This window comes from Protomyctophum bolini (genome assembly GCF_963924005.1).
Source record: "Protomyctophum bolini genome assembly, chromosome: 13".
NCBI lineage: Eukaryota > Metazoa > Chordata > Actinopteri > Myctophiformes > Myctophidae > Protomyctophum > Protomyctophum bolini.
The window spans coordinates 30004675-30023074 of NC_137874.1; the positions used below are offsets into that span (position 1 = coordinate 30004675).

Here is an 18400-nt window from a genome sequence, read left to right on the forward strand (position 1 = left end):
ATTGCGATTGAGATAAATCGTTGATTTGGCCCAGTTGAGGTATTTTTAGGTGCACTCCACCTACTTTTTGGTACATTGATGACAGTGAAACAAATGTCATGCCATAAGTTTTAGTTTCAATGTCAATTAAATGAGAACCTATTTAGTTCAAAGCCAAAAGATTTGACAAAGTCATTACAATTCCACCCAATATCAAACTGATGCTGGATAACGTATGTATGCTGCTGACGGCTGTTTCTAGATTACAGGTGTAATAAAGTAGAGCTAGATGATAATTTTATAGAGATGTGGTTTGAGCTCTATTATGAGGAGATATTGGCACTCACTAGAACGCCTCGTTAAATGTGGTATAACTTCTACCCTGCAGCACCAAGAGGGTCGACCACTCCAATACGAGGCTCGCCACTCAGCTGGACCGCAACCCAGGTAGGCCATGAGAGAGTCGCCTGTCTTTTGTAAGTGAAAAATGGGAACATGAAAGTTAAAGTGGACTTAGAACAAGCTTATAAGCCTCAAGGGATCAAGGCTTGGTGAAACCTAGCATATGGCTAGACCTTCTTTGGGCAGTACTTTGATTTGAGGAATACTCTGTGGTAGTGTCTAGAATGTTAATCCTGGATATGAAATGATCATCTGCAATTTTCTGTAGTGGTCGTAGTAATATTTGTTGTTAAAATGTACTATATCGCATGACATGGTTAAGCTTTTACAACATACCCCAATTTATTGAGTGGAACTAGTTTACAAGACTATACCACACAAACAGTTTCACTGCCTAAGACAAGATTGGACGAGATTAATTAATGATCACAGACTGCCTAGGGCGAGATTGGACGAGATAATGGTTTATAATGTTTAGTAAGAATCTTTACCAGCCTTTGGCGTCACCGTTACCAGGCAACGGATCACTTCCACTTTGGCGGCATGATCGGTTATTTTCCATCCACTGGTCTAGCACGTATCCAAAAAACTATTTGTATTGGAATTGAGCTCAGATTGAGGTCATCATACAAAACATCCACGTTTTCGGAGGTCAATAAAAAATCATCACGACCGCACGGGACCGTTTCCTGTGCTTATGATAAACGAAAGTATGTGCAAATGATTTTGTGTTCCTGGAAGTGCTCAATTTCGGTTGTTTCGCTTCTGCAAGGAGTAGCCAATAGCGCCATCTATTGGCGGCAGGGAAGGAGTTGACTACCACAGAATTACACCAGCAGAACATTACATAACCAGACATTTCACAGTAGTAATAATCCCATCTGGATATGAATTCATCCATAGAACTATAAAATAAACAATCTTAACTGAGACTGGATGGCGTGCTTGTGACAATATCCATGAAATACATTGAGAGACGAGGGATTAGTCTTAAATCATATTTACACTGTACCTCGGCAAAAAGGGTCTGCCGATCAACTGAAAAGTGATCATGCCTCTGTAGAACACCTTCAATCACTGCAAATATGCTAGTATTTATGTTGTACTGAATTAACAGGGATGGGTCAGAATAATACATTTGTTTGATGTGCTATACTGGCATTTAGAGGCTTGACTACAGTAACAACATTTTAAGTTACTGTATGTCTACTGTGGGTGTAAACATTTTCCTGTTTTTCCTGCATTATGCTAGCCTAATGTATTTGTACAGTCAAGTCATGAGGATACCAAAATAAATAAATTTTTCACTGTTTTAGCTTGTATTGTATTAATGGTTTAGAATCGATGGTATACTAAAATATGCACAGGCCTGGGCCGTGGCTCAGCGGTCCAGGCACCTTGGCTGGTAGTCCAGTCTGGCAGTGTGCCGCGGGTTCTACTCCCGATCCCGACAGCCTTTACGGCATGTCACCCCCATCTCTCTCCCCATTTCCTGTCAGCTCACTTTCTATCTATCCAAAAATAATAAAAAAGGCGAAAGCCACAAGAAAACATTTCAAATATGCACATGCCACTGTTTCTTTTTATGAAACCCGGTTGACAGGCCAATGCTCTAAGCTAGGATGGTGAATGGTGACATTTGGATTTATTGTTGATCAGCTGAGCCATTCAACCTGTCAAAGCATTATCTATAAAATACCTGTTGATTTTATTGACCACAATATAAAATAGAAAAATACACCTGCACACTGTACAGTATATCTGCTCAGTACAAGAGGACAGATTTATTGAGCAACGGGCGTATGTTTCTATTTTATATTTGATGTGCACTTGCCTACGCACCTGTTCTTAAGCCTTACTCTAAGTGTGTGAAAGCTTTTCTCGACTACAAATGACCACATTATGAAAAAGTACATAATGGCATAATGCATATTAACTTTGGGGATCCTTAAAATTCAAATGGTTGAGAATCATTCTAAACCACCTCCCTCTCCCTGTCTCCCCCAAGGTGCAGATGACAACAACCTGAACTCTATATTCTACGAGCACCTGACCCGCTCCCTGCAGCACAGTCTCTGTGGTGACCTGCTGCTGGGTCGCTGGGGGAACTACAGCACGGGGGACTGTTTCATCCTGGCCTCGGACTACCTCAACGCCCTGGTGCACATCATCGAGATTGGCAACGGCCTAGTCACCTTCCAGCTGAGGGGCCTGGAGTTCAGAGGTTGGTGGAGGATAGCACTTTTTAATTCATTTAGGTGTTGTCCAGACAGATGTTTTTTAGGTGAGAATAGCACTTTTTAATTAATTTAGGCGCCATCCAGACAAAAGTTTTTAATCGTATTGCCGTTTCATCCACATGAAGCCGGCGTGTTGGCTGTTGGGTGACTGAATAGGCCCATTTTTAAAATAAATGAATGAATAAATCTGATAGATGCAACCCGTGTGTCTCTGTGTGTACAACAAGAAATATGCATCTTTCCTGCCCCCCCCCCCCCCCCCCCCTGAATCAGCGGTGCATTCGTGCTGTAAAAGCTACTGAGTATGATAGGGCTTTTACAGCAACATTTACTGCACATATACAAGTGGACATGGAGAACAGCATTCTCCATCTGTTATTGTTTACGTCGCAGCATGAGTTGTATGAACAATTGCACAAGATCCATGTCTTCTCTCTTTTTGGTGCTTTGTGGCAGCTATAATGCCACTTACCGGCCGGGCATATACTCCAGGCATATTCAGTGGGTGTGTGGTGTTTTCGTAGTTTCACATTTCTTGAGGCAATTCTGTCTGTACACTACAGTAACCTTTCTTTTAAACACATCTGTCTGGATGTGCCCTTAATTTAATGAATGGTTTTCAAACAATGATTTGCAACGCTACTCATTGTAACTTTGTAAGAAATTGCAGTGGTCTGAAATGACTCATTGCAGGTCGGCACAGTATTGAAATAATGCTAGTTGAGTTGCGAATCATTGGTGTGGACTGGGCTTTAGGCCCCCCAGAACTCAATGAGTCTATAGTACATGGAGTAGGAACCACTATCATTACATGGCCTCTGGGAAGTGCAAAGTGCTATTACCGATAAATGCCCAGCACAGCTTTAAGGGCATATTTTGCAATACAATTATCTGAATCACAAATGTAGTGGTTAGCCGATTGACAAATGCTCCCAATTATATTTCTAGGTTGCACAGATTACATTTTGCGATGTGACCAAAAAGGTTGGAGCCCTGAATATGTAAAGTCTCTTGTTTGAGTATGTACAGTATTTAAACCGAACAGAATAACATTTCTAGTCTATATACTATTATATTCTTTTGTGTTTATAAATGCCCTACTTTGTAGTCATGCAAAAACAGTTAAAATAGGCAACGTACAAGCACACAACACGTCTTGATCATGCAACGCTGTTGTTTCTGTCTGATGGTTTTCATAAATATTTATTTAACCTGTGAAAAGTATTGAGAGCAATTGCCTAAATAACTATTGTATCCATTGGAACACAGGTTATTATATTATTAATTCATTTTATTTATTTATTCTGGAAATGTGTGGTTTTGGACATACTGTACATGGTTTCCACCTGACAGTGACGATATATTCTATACTATACTAATGTACTGCTGTCCTCTCCTGTACTACTGTCTTTCTCATATACTGTAATGTAATATACTGTCCTCTCCTGTGCTACTATACGTCTTCTCTGCCCTCTCCTCTCGGCTATAGACAAATCCGTGGAGTGGTGCCCTGTAGGCCAGGTGTAGGCAATCAATGCTGCGGTGTGGAGCTGTGCTTAATGTGACTCGCAGCACTGATTCCCTACACCTGTCCCTACAGGGCACCGCTCTGTGGATTTGTATAGTAGTATAAAGTAAACTATACTGCTATACTATAATAATACAAATGTGTTATGCTGTCCTCTTTCATCTCCTAGGGACATACTGTCAGCAGAGGGAGGTGGAGGCCATCACGGAAGGGGTGGAGGAAGATGAGGGTTGCTGTTGCTGCGAACCAGGCCACCTTCCCCACATGCTGTCATTCAACGCGGCATTCGGTCAGCGCTGGCTGGCATGGGAGGTGGCGGCCACCAAGTACGTTCTGGAGGGCTACAGCATCAGCGACAACAACGCGGCCTCCATGCTGCAAGTGTTTGACCTCCGCAAGATCCTCATCACCTACTACGTCAAGGTGTGACGTAGTTTGTAGATTAGACTATTTTTCAAATGGGGCTTAAGAGGTTAATTCATAATAAATAATTCATGTTAATTTGTACTGTATTTATTTGTACATTTAGTTCCCTGGAACATTTCTGTTTTAGGTGAAGATTACACGGGAATGTGCAGAGAATTTGGCAATTGTAAAGAAAAGAAATTTGAGAGAGCAATTGATCATGAAATATACTGTATAAAGAAACGTTGAAGTGATTCAGACTGGTCAGGTACATAACATGTGCTAAATTTAAGCTGGGAAGCTCCACTACAATAAAAACATTTTAACAACCAATATTGTAAATAGAAGATGCAACCTAAAAGCAATCAATAAAACAGAGTAAAGTATATTACCAATTTACCACTGACCGCAATGTATTGGTGCTTGTTTTCATCAACCCTATGTTGTGTCCTTTTTTAAAACAGAGCATAATTTACTACGTGAATCGCTCTCCCAAGCTGGAGGAATGGCTGGCTAACGAGACGGTGCAGGAGGCGCTGAGGCCCTGTCAGGCTCCCACGTACGTGGACAGTGATCCCACCTTCAACCTGAACATCGACGAGGACTACGACCACAGGGCCTCTGGCATCACTCCCTCCGCCTTCTGCATGGTCTACCTGGACTGGATCCAGTACTGTAACAGCAGGCGCCAAACGGTTAGGCAATCTCCTATGTTGTGTTTTCACTGTCGGGCAATAACCTTGCATGTCTAAAATGATTACTTTTCAGGAAAAGAAAAAGAATAACCTGTGTTCCAATGGTTCTAATGTAGATATTATTTAGTCACAACCTTTCATTCTTAATGTAAAATGATCAGATCTCCAATCTCACAATGTGTCGTAAATTCGCAGTGCGCTTGCAGATTGGCATACCCTCTGTGCATGCATAAAGTGAGTGGCAAAGTGAGTTTAACGTTGTTTAGACTTTTCTGTTTGGATGTATGGGCTGTCAAGGCCAGAAAGTAGTTTTTTGCCACTCAGTAGGCGTTCCCGCATAACTTCTGGGTATGATGATCATGTCACGCGCATATCCTCTATTTTACTGCTTTTGTGCAACACGTTGTATGACGAAGTAGGGCACGCCTCCTCTTTCCCTCGTGTTAACAACAAGGAAGTCAACTGAACAAGTGCAGCAGCAGCTGCAGTCCCAGGAAAAATAAATCGAAAGTGTGGTTGCATTTTAAAATAAAATACCCTATTTGAATAAAGGTTGTACACAAGAGTGAAAATAACCGTTGGGAAAATCCCTAATTGAGAGAGTGTAGGCAAGCGCACCACAGCTCAGTGGACATTAAATATAGGCTACCATGTTTGATAAATGTCATATAGAAGCATTACTTACACCCAAATGAAAATGCATCATGAAGGTTTATTGGCCAAAAGGGGCCAGAAGCATGTCTGTTCTGTAGAATTTCTTCCGCAATATATTGAACACGGTATGTAAAAGGTAACGGTAGAAAATACGAATTTATTTATAGAACTGTCATATTGGTCCTTTTTGTTCCCCATCACTTACTAACTGAAGTTATCACCTATAACATCCCCCGTCAAACCAAACTCAGCATCTTCTATGCAATGGTAGTCTGTTCTCCTATACGGCAGTGAATGCTGGACCCTGAAGCCAACCCTGCAGAAGTCTCTAGATCGGCGCTACACCAGAATGCTGCATGCAGTACTTAACATCAGCAAGAGTACACATGTTACCAACACGAATCTGTATGATGGAATGCCAAGGGTGAGCCAGAAAATAGCAGCCATGACAATGAGACTAGCAGGACACTGCCAAAGACACTAGGAGCTGCCAGCCAGCAAACTAGTGTTGTGGGAACACGGGCACCGGTCACGACTAACGAGAATGTTCTCGGGAACGACACAGGAGCGCAAAGCACCAACGAGCTGGCCAGATGTATGGAGAACCGGGAAGACTGGAAGACGATGGAGGGCTCGTCTGAGGACGACCTAGAGCTTCTTCTTGTTAACAGTTTGATGTATTTGTGTGTTGTAGCCCGTGGAGAGTGAGAGGGATTCACCCCTGGTCAACCTCTGTTTCGGTCTGTGCATCCTGGGACGGAGAGCCCTGGGCACAGCTTCTCATAGCATGTCAGCAAGGTAAGTCCCTCTTGCCCCTGCAGCCATCTCGACCCACCATAATCCTGACCTTTCACATAGGAACACCTTTCTTACACACTTGAAAAGGTACATTCAGCTGCCCAGTCTGGCCAGCTTTATGCTGTCAGCCACTGAACACCCTGTGACCTTGCTTAAGGGCCCCTCGATAGTAGATGTTTGTAGAGAGCAGTTCCCAGCTGGTTTGGGGATTTGAACTTGTAATGTTAGATATGCTTCTCTAATGTCTATACCTCAGTGTCAGAATTACAAGAGCCAGTATTGTGTTTTTATCCCTGTGACAGCTTGGAGCCTTTCCTCTATGGCCTTCATGCCCTCTTTAAGGGAGATTTCCGCATCACCTCCCCGAGGGACGAGTGGGTTTTTGCGGACATGGACCTGTTGAATCGGGTTGTGGCTCCAGGTGTGCGGATGTCCCTCAAGTTACATCAGGTAAGAGTCACCTCATATACGCAGATATTGGAGTTACATTTCCATACAACAGTTTTTGGTGTTTCGATTATCTGGCTTGAGCCCAGGTATGTGATCATTATTTTTTATTTTTTAAGATTGTATCTTTAGCTGCCGCTAGGTGGCAGCTACTGGCGGATATCGCCAGGTACCTGGCGATGCGATTACACATCGTTTCCGAGGGTCACGATTCGATTAATCCTGATTAATTGGGCTATGTTATGATTCGATTAATCCCGATTAATCATGATTAATCACTCACTGTTAATCACTCAGTCACTGTGTGACTAATAAACAAAGTGCTTTCTAATGATTATGAATATATATATATTCTTTCACAGTGCATGTTTTTAACTCAAATATTTGCTTCTGGGGGGGTCCATAGAAGAAAATATTTTCAGATGGGTGTCCATGGCCAAATACAGAACAGCAATAAGCAGCTTTCTTTTAAAAAAAATTTAGTTTGTACAAGTATACAATAAATATATATTAATAATGACATAAGATGTCATGTCATAGAAATACATGGGCAGGATTTCGGTTGAGGTCAGCAGCACTCTGTCAAATTGCCTTTATTCTTTGTTAGGACAAAAAAGGTGCTTTTCTTTGTTTCCTTATTCATGGATTTAATTTTCAGTTACTGAAGTGTCATTAAGGAAGCTTTGGGGTAGTTATTGAGACTATTATGTTGCACCTTTCTGTTTGTTTGCACACATTAAGGAGCATTTGGTTTAAAGTATTTTACAAGTGTATGGCAACATTTTGGATTCTATGATGTTGAGGGGACACGGGAACTCGATACAACTCACAACGTGTACAAGACCATATTACCCACTGACATCCAGAGATGCAGTCAAGACAACCATCCCGATCCCGAACACACGGACAGCTGCCCATGCACTCAGAAAAGGCGACTAGAATTACGAAGTCCATCTGCACTTTTATTGCAAAGGATTTACGTTCACATTCGGTCGTGGGGAGAGACGGATTCCGGGCCATGTTAGCACTTTGGAGCCACACTACATCGTCCCATCTCGGCCACATTTCACAGGCGGTCGATGGTGTGAGTTTTATTTTTTCTCTTCCCCTCCGCGTTAATAACTCGTTCTGTTTTGGTTGTTGAAAGCTAAAGCGTGTGCGAGCGCTGTGTGCGTCACTCTAAACGGTACGGTACGACGACGCAGCGCAGTCGCAGATTAGTTCCGCCCTTTTGCTCCGGTAATAAAAATACATTATATAATCGATGTTTGACATTTGTGCATCGATGAATTATCGCCCATGATGGCATCGTGATTAATTGACGAATCAATTTTTTTCCCCACCACTAGTGGCAGCATAGGCACACGTAAGGAATGCCACCCTGCTCTAACTCTGAAATCCTTGTTTCCTTTCCGGGTTATTCAGGAAGGTGGGGGCTTTTGTTATGAGCACAGTGATCACTCGCATTAGCTCAGACCCCTTAGCTATCATTACAACCAGTTACATGTGCTCAGCGATGCGGTACAAACTCACAAATGATTTACGATCGTCTGGTGCATAGCGGCTCACCATGGACAGCTCTCGAACCTTTTTTGAGATACAGCGCTTTGAAAATTCTGTTATAATGGAGGCGCAATGGAGCTTGATTTAAAAATCCCATAGCTGGTGGGGACGGAGGCTCTCCATACTAACCGGAGCAATTCTAAAAGGTAAATGGACGGTCGCTGCTTTCATATGGAGTATACCGTTGTCTACAAACATAAGCATAGTTAGCATCAGTAGGTACGTAGATAGCAAAACATGAAAAAGTTAAAAAGTTGTTCTACTCGCGTCAGGGACGTACACAAGAAATTCAAAATAAATTGTTCTATGGAAATGTGACCTGGACTTTATTGTACTAAATGAAGCACAGCGTTAGTTTATACAGAAACACGTTAGTCAGCATGCCTAAGCTGTAATCAGCTGTCAGTCAGCTGAATGCATTAATCAGCCTAGCTTCCAATTCTCATTCACAGCTGGTCATTAGGTCACACATTAATACTCCAATCAGAATTCAAACATAGTGGTTCCTTTAAATACGTCTTTTCATTCACTTCACCTCTGCTTGTCTTGCTGCCTGCCTCGCATCTGCTGATGCTTAGCTGCCTCCTCCACCCCAAAATTCAAAGGAACAAATTGACGGACATCCCTGTGGTTCAACCGAGTCTGAGCACTGAACACACACACACACACACACACACACACACACACACTCTATAGATAAACATCATACCCATGATTCGTGTCTCCATCCAGGATCACTTCACATCCCCGGACGAGTATGAAGACCCCGCAGTGCTGTACGACGCCATCACAGCCAACGAGGATAAGATGTTGATCTCGCACGAGGGCGACCCGGTGTGGCGTAGTGCCATTCTGGCCAACATGCCCTCCCTGCTGGCCCTGCGGCACATCATGGACGACGGAAGCGATGAATACAAGATCATCATGCTCAACAAGAGGTTCCTTAGCTTCAGAGTCATCAAGGTTAGTGTGGTTAACTAACCAACTAACTAAATCAAATTGGCTCGTTAGGTGTTTGTTTTTAGGCCAGTGATTCTCAACATTTTCCATTTCTAGGGCTCCCAATTTGACAGATATATTTTTAAATCTCTGGGACCCCATCATCTACACAATCCTCAGTGTTAATTTAACTCTGAGAATGTACATATGAACCCGCAAGGGAACTGGAGTGTACATACTCATTTGTACGTTTTGTATACTGACCCGTAAAGATCCATTCACCGCACCCGAAAAACGGTATTTTTAGAGTAGACTTTTAAAGATTTGTTGTTCTGCTGACCGCATCCTACTCTACGCTCCACCCCCCTCCCTCCCACCACAGGTGAACAGGGAGTGTGTTCGTGGTCTGTGGGCGGGGCAGCAGCAGGAGCTGGTCTTCCTGAGGAACCGGAACCCAGAGCGCGGCAGCATCCAGAACGCCAAGCAGGCCCTGAGGAACATGATCAACTCGTCGTGTGACCAGCCCATCGGCTACCCCATCTACGTGTCTCCACTTACCACCTCCTACGCCGGGGGCCACACCCAGCTCCGCTCTGTCTGGGGGGGTCCCATCAGTCCCCACAACATCTACACCTGGCTCATCAGCAGCTGGGACAGGTATGGGCCTGATATTTACTGTTATTGTTCAGTGATATTTATTTATTTTTTATTTAGGGGTATAACACTTAATCAAGGTAGTCGATTTAATAAATTATAATAAAGAATTGATAATAAATAATCTATTAAAACACATTCACTGCCACGTCGGATATAACAACCCAGACAGACCCAGGTTGGGAAACACTTACACCAATTGGCTTACACCAATGTCTGGGTGACCTTTTGTCGCACATTGTCGTCTTCTTTCCAGGTTACAAAAAGGTTGCGGTGCTGGCTGCAACAGCGGAGGGAACATCGAGGACTCTGATTGCGGGGGAGGCTCCGCTTCCATCTCCACCAATCAGGCTGCTCACACTACACAGAGCACACCTGCCTCCAGCCTTCCCCTGTCCCACCTCACCACTGTACAGCCTTCCTCAATGGGTAAGGCACTGGAATACTCACATCACCACCATTTTGCAGATTCATCTGTAAATAAAAGAGTTTAGGTGGTGAAAGATGCGAACGTCCTTGTCTCAATACATAGCCCTGAGATGTAACAACTTCACCTGATGTATGACGTATCAATCTGGGAACCCATTCTGTAAAGAATTAAGGAAAACAAGATATTTTTTACCCTTTGTTTTTGCCTCTGGGGCACCCTCTTTTATTTTTTTTATATATAGTTTTTTATTGGGGACAGCCAAGCAGTACATCTGACAAGAAAATCTTTGCACATAGTCACCCTTTTTTTTTTTTTTATCATCACAAACATCAACAAACAACGTACACCCTCCAACGAAACAAGGAAAAATAAAAACACAGGTCACATCATGGGTCACAGTCAGAGACTTACACTTGTAAGAGAGGCACTGTGTGTTAATTCTGAAATCCACAGTCCGCTATATTTGGGTCACACCGAGCAGTCTAATCCAGGGAGGGTCTCCATGCCTTAGTGAAGCCTTCGACGGTTCCTCTTTGTATAAAAAGGAACTCTGTTTGGCTCGTCCCCTTTCTTAGCCCACTTCCTCCCAGGTTCTGTGTTTATTTCCACTAACGCCAACACTACAACACGTTTAGGGCAGAGGTGCTGACAGATTCTGCGAGCGATTAAGGAACTGTATTAACACGCCTTTATGGAGAATCTGACTTTTGAGGAAAATATTTAGACCCTGGATAAATATGAACTGAGCTCTTAGTAAACCTCACGTTGAATTTGTGTCACCTGTGTCTAAAAACTACAGTGGCATTGAATGACATTTCTCTTCCCCCCCCCATTCAGGCACAGACAACCCTGTAGGTCCCAACACCAACTGGCCTCACCACCCCCAGCCCCTCCCACTGGCCTTGCTCAGCCAATCGGAGGGCAGAATGGAGGCTGGGCTTCTCACCTCCCTCCACCGCACCTCCTCCATTCAGGGCCTGCTGGGCCAGCAGCTCTCCAGCTCCCAGCTCTCCTTCAGTGGGTCTGTGGCTCCTCCTTCCTTGACTGGCCCGGACCGCTTCTGCCCTGGGAGTTTCCTGGAGAGCTCTGCCCACAGGGGAGGCCAGCGGGCTGGCCTGGGTCTGGGCCTAGGTGGAGCGCTGCACTACGAGAGCCACTTTGGGAAGTGGAGTCTGTCGGGAAGGAAGGGTTATAATGGTCCAGCTGCAGTGGAGGGAGATGGAGGCACGATACACAGCATACGCACACAGGTGAGGGAGCACCACAAAAGAACATGATGATTGGATACTGTTGCCGAATCTTTGTGAAGTCAATCAATTCTGATGACTCATTCAGTCACTTACGGACAGATGGCCAAAGAAACATTATCACATTTATGACCTCTAGTGATGACGCCAAGCCCAAACTCGACCACTGAACAGCTATTAAATTAATAGTTTAGCTAAAACAAACTCGCACCAATCACCTTGTTTTCGCAGAGTCATAATTATTGTACCATATTCCATCTAATAATAATTTCTAGTAGTTGTACTGCTTTAACTAAAGCTGTTTGCACATAGGACAAGTTTTTTCTTCAATCAATCAATCAGTCCCACGGGTCCAAAGAGCGAACAAACTAAGGTGGTCTTTACACGAGAACGGTGTTCATAGAAAATGGCTAAATAAAGTATCGTTTGCTGGTGTATTATAAAATATATAACCATCCTGTGGCGCGCTCTGCCTGCATGTTCTGAGTTGCGTGAAGGGGTTCTTCTTCTTGTACGTGGGTGACTGGTCTATTTGGCAGCCCGTTACCGCCACCTAGCGACATTATAGCGTTTTCATAAAATGTGCGTCCTCGTGTAAAGGGTCAATAAAATTGAGAACGCAACAGGACTTTGCCGTTTTATCTGGAGATGGTCGCTGTGTAAAAGTGGCCTCAGTGTTAAGTTGTCAACACTAGACCTAAATAGAGTTGTGAGCATGTGCAATAGCTCTGCTGCAGCGTGCAATACTTAAGGGTACTCTACCCAGAGCCTTAAGAGTATGCACTTAGCATAAACGGCCACTAGGGGGAGCCTTAGTACAGTGTAATGCAGTGGGGAACGGCTATTGATTCATTGATTGAATACTTTATTGGTAGAAATGTAATCAGTACAGGGTACAGTCAAACACATGTCAGAAGACCAAAGGGATCACCGAAACAAGACTGAAGTCCCAGCAGCACACACACACACACACAGCACAATGGAATAATGCAGAGCTAGAGAAACGGAGAGAGGGGGAGGGAAAAACACTGTGAGATTGCATCTAATCAACTTCTAGTGAAGCATGGACCCAACGACGTCGACTCTGTGGGGGCTATGGGGCTACAACCCCCATGAAGAATTAAATAGCCCCTTTTAGCCCCCATGAAGATTTTCGTGGACATTTTATATTTACATTACAGATTTTCTGGGAATTATTGACCCTCTGTGACTGTCACAGTCGCAAACTATTTACACATGCTCTGAAATTCCGAAAATGTGAACCTCTCCGCCGGCTGTTCAGAGGTGTTAAAAGTACTCAAATGCTAATCGGGTTTCTTTTGTTTTCACCTAGCCAGGTATTATATGCCTACAGTACAGTGCCCAACACCGCCGGGTAATCTACACAGACTATAGTGAGACTACAGAGTAGCCTACACACTGACTCGAGAAAAGACCCATATCGTCCAAAATAGGCTAATCAGTCCTTGTCTATGTGTATAGGCTAATTCATTGGTAAAAGTACGCTAAATAACTCATTTTTAGACCATTTGGGAAATAAATAAATCCGCGGCGGCGATAGTCCCCCCCCCCCCCAACGCAATTCTGTAGCCTACCCAAAGTACCCATCAACTTATTTTTTTCCACCGCTGCGGGGGCAGGCGGGGAGGCGGGGCTGCGGGTAGCCCCCATGAGGATCATCAGAACTCGACGGCTCTGCATGGACCCATTGTGTACATTCAACTTTTTCAAAATAATGAAGGGATCAGGGGAGCATTCTCACTGCTGCTGCTCCACTCCATTTCGTTCCGCATCGCACTCGTTTTTTCCCCCGCAGATTTTGGATCGGCAAAACGCTGCGAAAAAACACAGGCTGTGTGAAAATACTTATATAGCTTAGTGCGCTCCCAGTCCTTTAATCACTTATCTCACACAATTCAATTCAATTCAAAGGGCTTTATTGGCATGAGAAAACATACGTTTACATTGCCAAAGCAGAAAGAACAATACAACAATACAGCAATACAATCAAAACAAAACTTATGTACATTTGAAGGTCAGAATCTTCAATAGATCAAATTCTATGTACCAAGGTCACTCGATGCAGGTATAGTGCAGGAATATACACAATGATTAGTCTTTAGGGTGGTTGTGTTCCATTTGATATCCTTCTCCTATCACAGCAACTCACAAATCTTGCTGCTGTGTTTGCACATTGTTGTACTTCGCCCAGCAGATATGGGAGTTTTTTGTCATTGGTCATGTTTTCAAAATCTCTGTGTGGTTGTAATCGGTGGGAAGTATGTGTCTCTGCTCGGTTTCCACTTCATTTTGTGTGCATAGTCTGTCTTCTCTCGGGATACAGGTCTGCCTATGACGGCCTTTCTCGATCGCGAGGGTATAGAGCGCCGAAGTCTGACGTCACTTTCAGTAGAGGGCGTCAGTCCCCAGGTTCATGTATTTGTTTAGTTGCATTGAAATCCCCATTGAAGCGATTTTAGATCGCCTCATATAACAACTGTGTTTGAAAAATAAACATGTCACCCCGGCCGCTTCACTCATATGGATATGAAGAATCAACTGACTGAGAGAAAACGCTAATGTTACTGCTGCTGAATTAGTTAGATTTTCGCTAGAAGCAGACTGTATCATATATGAGTGACTGACGATACAGAGACACCTCCCTAACAATAACGCCGAGACAGCTTGTTTATTTTTGGACCACAACGCTTATAGTAGACGATATTAAGATCACCCCATGTTATTCTCCATAGAGAAATTACTTCCGCGAACCAGGGGAATCGTCGGGATGAGCACGTTACGTCAGAACTTCGGTGCTCTATATGTAATACATCCTTGTTTCTACAGCCTACGCCTCCAGTGCCTCTACCTGAGGCCAGTCCCACCCAGGACCCCCTTGGAGCCACACAGTCTGTGGACAGCACGCCGCTGACCTCAGTAGACTCCACGACCCCGCGAGAGGAAACCACAGAGCTGCCTTTACTTGAGCACCTGCGCTGAGGAGTCTACACTGCTGGAGAAGACAGACTGACCGGCACCACAACACCCCCCACCAAACACACCCCCCCCACATCAATTCTGCCCCTCCCCCACCTCTTAGACTTAGTCTTCTCTGGACTCATTCCATAATGATTCCTCATTCAAAGACAATTTACACTTTAACAAATTGTTGCACATTATTTCAACCGACCGCAATACTGAAGATATTCAGTTGTACATGAATACATCTGTCTTCCTCAGCCAAAGGAGGTAGAAAACACTGAATCCTGCACATCAACAGCAGCATCCATTATGCCTCTCTCCCTCCCTCCCCAGCCAACATGCGGTGCTTCTACAGCCAAGTTTACAGTCCAAGTGTCGGCCCAGACAGGACTAATAGTGTAGGCTAATTGACACAGGAGACATGGGAGGGGGTGAGGTGGAGGTGCAGTTTGTGGACAGAGCCGACAGGCACGGTTCAGGATGTATTCGGGGGGGGGGTGGGCAGGCAGGCAGGCAGTAGTGCCTACCATTGATATTGTGTTGATCACAACAAGACTATGCTGGCAGTACTGTATACTAAGGTGCCCCCCCCCCCCCCCATTTTTGTGAGTGGAATGTCTTTTTACTTTTACTTGAAGAATCACATGTCTCAGTGTCTGAGGCTCGCTGAGTTGGGATTTGTTTCTCTAAAGGTGACCTATCAAGAATCCCACCCCACATACGCACGCACGCACCCACGCACACACACACGCACCTCTGGCCAGATCCAGTCAAGTCTACAAGTTCTCTCCATGGGAGGGGATCCGGGCAGTTCTGCATGTGGCAGAGCTCGCCACTACTACCCAGAAGCCCCTTTCCATAGAGTATGGCTCTTCCTGCCCCGCCCCCCCCCCCCCTCCAACTGCTACTATAATACTACTGCTACTGCATCTCCTGCTACTACAAAATATACCCACTACAACTGCTGTTTTGTGAAACAGTCAAACTCCAGCGTTTTAGTTGGAAAAATAAACTTAAAGTTTATCAGTGAAAGCAAAGGTGGAATATTTATTGATTCTTAATATTGTCTTAAAGAAATCTGTAAGGGGGGGGGGGGGGGGGGGGTTGCCATTACGGCGTGCTTGGAGAAATTAGATTATGCCTTCTGTCAGCTCACTTTTTTTTCCTCCCCACTTCACTATCATTGCAATTTTTCATCATCTCACTAAATGACCATCTTTCTTAAGTCTAATATATTTTTTATGTATATGCACATATACATATATGTGTATATATGTGAACTGGAAGTATCTCTGAGAAGTCACTTTAAGTTTGTTTCCTTCCCAGCCTTGCACTCCTTTCCCCCTGCCACTGTGAAAGGCAGACTGATGACACTGATTGAGGGATCTGGTGGGTTGAAACAGAAGCTGACCATCTCATAATAAGTCTGCCCTGATTGTTTCCTTGGGTCAAGCAGCTTTAGGCTAATCAAACTCAATGGATGTATGCCCCCTCGTGCCCGCAAGATTGATCTGGATGCTGGAATAACCTTGTGCCATAGAATAGACATCTGTCCCAGAGAAAGCCCTGTGCACGCTTCAGATTTCTTACCGAATAAGCATCTAGTATTATGTGTTTGGTTTTATAAGGAAAACAAAAAAGGAAGCTAATGTTCTCGGGTCTTGACATGGGAAAGAATTGATCTACCATCTTCAACAGGACGGCTGTTTGGTGGCTGTTTTGCCACCTTTATCGGATAAAATCTGATAAAGGTGGCAAAGTCATTAAAAGGTTGCATAGGTCACGTTTGAAGTGCCAGAAGGTGCCCCGATCACATTTGTTATTTTCTTCAGTGATGATGGGTTAACAGTATGGGTTAACATTTCACGCTGCATGCTTATTGTTTTGCCACAACATTTTCTTTCTTTTTGTTTTGCATAATTTCCCAGCTTCTTTTCTTCTACCATCAACACAAGGGACACACACAGGGCCAGCCTGTTTCTTTATTAAATAGACATCATTACTGTCCACAGTAATGCTTGGGAATATCCTGATAAGAAACCTTAAGGCTAGCATGTAATTGTTTGGAGAAATTCAGACTTTTTTTAAAAATTGTTTGCCTGCTTACAACAGGCAAATTGTGCGTCAATATCCCCTTTTCTCGCTAATGTGTTGCTAACTGTGGCTCAGGAAAAACAGAGACTTTCTGATCAGGGTTGATTTCTGTTTTTCGCCCCTTTCCTCCCTCATTCATTCAGGGAGTTTATTTTTATTTTTATTTTTAATCCAGGAGAGGAAAGCACAAATTACTGGAAAGACCTGGGTGTCAAAAAGCAAAAGGGATTATTTGATCTCTGCAATTTATGTACAGCATGTTTCGTATATAAATATATATTTAAGATATAAAATCTATTTTATTATGATTGGATTTTGGGGTTATTTTACATTAAGAACACTATGTTGCGGCTTGGGGTGGGAGGGAGCTTTCAGTTTGTTTTCTGTTCAGAAGAGTGGCTTCTGAGTGGGAAAGGCACATTCAACCATGCAGTTTGGGAAGAATTGATTTCATAATTTAATTTGTTTGCACAAATGCGTATCGTACATCGGCCCATTTGTTATGGTTTATTGTTTTAGTTCAAAGAGAAAGGGCGGACGGGGGTCTTTTTATTTAAGAACTTTTAGTCAATATTCAAAGTTCTGTACAGTTTTTTATGTGATTTTCTTTCCCCCCCTCCTATTTAAATTAAAGCTTTTGTGTCTTTGTTTGCAAATGAAGTGATTTCATTTACCTTTTTTCCCATTTTTGAATTTCTTGCTTGTTGACATCTTTTGGGGCTGGATATCCATGTAGAAAAACTATCTATGTCCAGTGACACATTCTCGAGCACACTATTCTATTCTAGGCGTGTCACAGATCACAATATCTGTGATTAAATTTGACTTTGATTTCCTGTAAACTTTTTAAATTCCATTTTCTAAACAAATAAGAATTCTAATCCTGGTGGCCTTTGCCGGTTAGGACCTATTTCACAATGTACAATTAATTGCATTTTGCAGATTCTCTTATCCAGAGCAACTTTCAAGTGTGATATTATAGGCATATGTGATATAAGTTTTTCCTCTAGGGAGTTGAGATGAGATAATTTACGCAGAACGGTGCAGTTATAGGTCAAAGAGATTCTAGAGTCCCATAGTAACAACCAGTGCCTCCGCCATATTGGAGTGATGACATAAATTAAGAACACTATGTTGCGGCTTGGGGTGGGAGGGAGCTTTCAGTTTGTTTTCTGTTCAGAAGAGTGGCTTCTGAGTGGGAAAGGCACATTCAACCATGCAGTTTGGATGCATAATTTAATGTTTTTGCACAAATGCGTATCGGTTTTGAATTTGCACATAATGCAGGAGGCAGAAGGAGGTTTCTTTACTGATAACGAGTGCTTCCAAACTCAGACACTTAA

The 18400-nt window shown here is 43.4% G+C and overlaps 1 protein-coding gene across 2 annotated transcripts in view; it reads left to right on the top strand.

The window, feature by feature from the left end:
• LOC308326897 (pecanex-like protein 3) overlaps positions 1–17707 on the top strand; it is a 41506-nt gene extending 23799 nt beyond the window's left edge. For both annotated transcript variants that reach the window (XM_080779959.1, XM_080779960.1), the window contains exons 25-35: positions 368–426; positions 2390–2605; positions 4319–4572; positions 5019–5249; positions 6598–6701; positions 7004–7151; positions 9444–9674; positions 10033–10307; positions 10561–10733; positions 11572–11984; positions 14829–17707. In XM_080779959.1, the coding sequence (XP_080636085.1) occupies positions 368–426; positions 2390–2605; positions 4319–4572; positions 5019–5249; positions 6598–6701; positions 7004–7151; positions 9444–9674; positions 10033–10307; positions 10561–10733; positions 11572–11984; positions 14829–14981 (2257 nt within the window). In that variant the 3' untranslated portion in view covers positions 14982–17707. The remainder of the gene's footprint in view (positions 1–367; positions 427–2389; positions 2606–4318; positions 4573–5018; positions 5250–6597; positions 6702–7003; positions 7152–9443; positions 9675–10032; positions 10308–10560; positions 10734–11571; positions 11985–14828) is intronic.
• The last annotated feature ends 693 nt before the right edge of the window (positions 17708–18400 follow it).